The sequence below is a fragment of the Chinchilla lanigera genome, unplaced genomic scaffold (assembly GCF_000276665.1).
Source record: "Chinchilla lanigera isolate Chin_1 unplaced genomic scaffold, ChiLan1.0 scaffold00084, whole genome shotgun sequence".
NCBI classification, from domain to species: Eukaryota; Metazoa; Chordata; class Mammalia; order Rodentia; family Chinchillidae; genus Chinchilla; species Chinchilla lanigera.
The window spans coordinates 9,419,564-9,421,291 of record NW_004955485.1 but is presented as its reverse complement, the minus strand read 5'-3'; the positions used below and the strand labels follow the sequence as shown (position 1 = coordinate 9,421,291).

Here is a 1,728-nt window from a genome sequence, read left to right as displayed (position 1 = left end):
GCGCCCGCTCACCCTCCCTCCCCACCGCCCTCCCTTTTCTTCTCAAGTCCTGAAGTTGAGTTTTCGAGGCGACACGGCGGCGGCGGCCGCGCTGCTCCCGCTCCTCTGCCTCCCCATGGATATGCACTGCAAAGCAGACCCCTTCTCCGCGATGCACCGTGAGTACCGCGCCCGGCCCCTGTCCCGCTCTCCGCCCTGCTCAGACCCAGTGCGGCCCGCTCCCTGGCGCAGGTCCCATCCCGGAGGCCAGGACCCCCTCTTCTCTGCCTCTGCCCCTGCCTGCCTTGCTGGCGCCTCCAGCCTCTCTCCCGTCTGCCTCCCGTCACCCTGCTCATGCCTCTGTCGCCTTCCTCCCTCCCGTGCTGGTCGCCTGCTTTTGCTCCTTCCGCCTGCCCCTTCCCAGGTCATGGGGTCCACAGCGCGGCCGTGCCTGCCCCCCAGCCCTAGTTGGTCTCTGGCCCTGGGCTGGAGGGCCGTGTGCCAGGCTGTCAGGTGTGGCCTCCTCTCCCCTCGTCTCCTCCCTCACCACCACTCACCTTTCTCAAACTTAGAGTTGTGGTTTCCAGGAGGAAAGTCCTAGCCAGGCAACCTCAGGGTGAGCCGAGAAGGATAAGGGCATGCGGTGGGTGCCTCCTCTGACCCTGGGCTCTCAGCATCTCTTGCCCGTCCAGCCTGGGCTGGGTCCTTGTAGGCTGCTTAGAAATATTTTCCTACTTTTTCCTTCCCGCGTCCCCCGTCTCCCTTCCTTTCCCTCTGAGTTGGGGTCTGGAGTTGGCAGGGCGTGGTGGTCATCTTTCCCTACCTCTACCCTAAGAGATGCTCTAAAAACAAAGAGGAGTCCGAGGAGAAATCAAAGTCTGGGAGAGAGCAGGCAGAGCAGCCCCCAGCAAGAGGCAGCCCTGCTCCCCGACCCGCGGGCTTCCAGCCACCTCCTGCTCCCTGCAGAGGATTGGGTAGCCAGCGCCCTGGCCCCGAGGTCAGCAAGGAGCGGAAAAATGAGAGGGAAAGAACAAAAGAAGGCCAGTGCCAACGCTGGGGAGCAGGAAAGAAATCAAAATAAGGGGAAGGAAATCAAAGCAAGAAAACGGAAAGGGTTTTCCAGAAGAAAGAGAAAGGGAGAAAGGAAATAGGAAAAGAAGGAATTAGTTTAATAAAATCTGAATTTATCTCAATCATGTTAGTTAATTCTTTCCCTTGGAAAACTATTTGTGAGATTTTCAAGCCGGAGCCTCAAAAAGACAAAAAAAAAAAAAAAAGAAAGAAAGAAAAAGACCAGTGGGGTTCTAAACAGAAACCCCTTCCATCTGCAGATTAATAATTAAGGGTTATTTTGTAACTTTTCACAAGGAAACTTTTTAGACCTGGCTTGGATCTGTGCTTAAAATGAGAGCGCAAGGAGGAAGAGGCTGTGTATCTCGCTGTGCGTATATTTGGCTTTAAAGGGGGCCTTTAGAAACTGCTCCTGCGATAAACACATTTCCCTAGATCATTCCCAAGCTCAGGGAGCCCAAGCGGGAGGCTTCGGCCACCGGGGTCTCCTGGACCTTGCGGGGAAGCCGCGCTCCTTTTCGGAGGCATCAGAACCGGTAGGCGCCGGTCTCGAGGCCCGGTGCCCGCCTTGCGGCCCGGTGCCCGCACTCGCCTTCCGCGGATGGTGCCCGGGCCGCCGCGTGCAGGCGCCCACCGGGAGCCTGCCTGAGACCGGGGCGAGCGAGCCCAAGGAGGCGG

At 58.2% G+C, this 1,728-nt stretch overlaps 1 protein-coding gene across 2 annotated transcripts in view; it reads left to right on the top strand.

The window, feature by feature from the left end:
- Positions 1–1,728, top strand: part of Pax2 (paired box 2) — a gene marked incomplete at both ends in the record, with an annotated part of 78,695 nt that overhangs the window by 9,316 nt on the left and 67,651 nt on the right. For both annotated transcript variants that reach the window (XM_013504125.1, XM_013504124.1), the window contains 1 exon segment: positions 48–158. In XM_013504125.1, the coding sequence (XP_013359579.1) occupies positions 48–158 (111 nt within the window).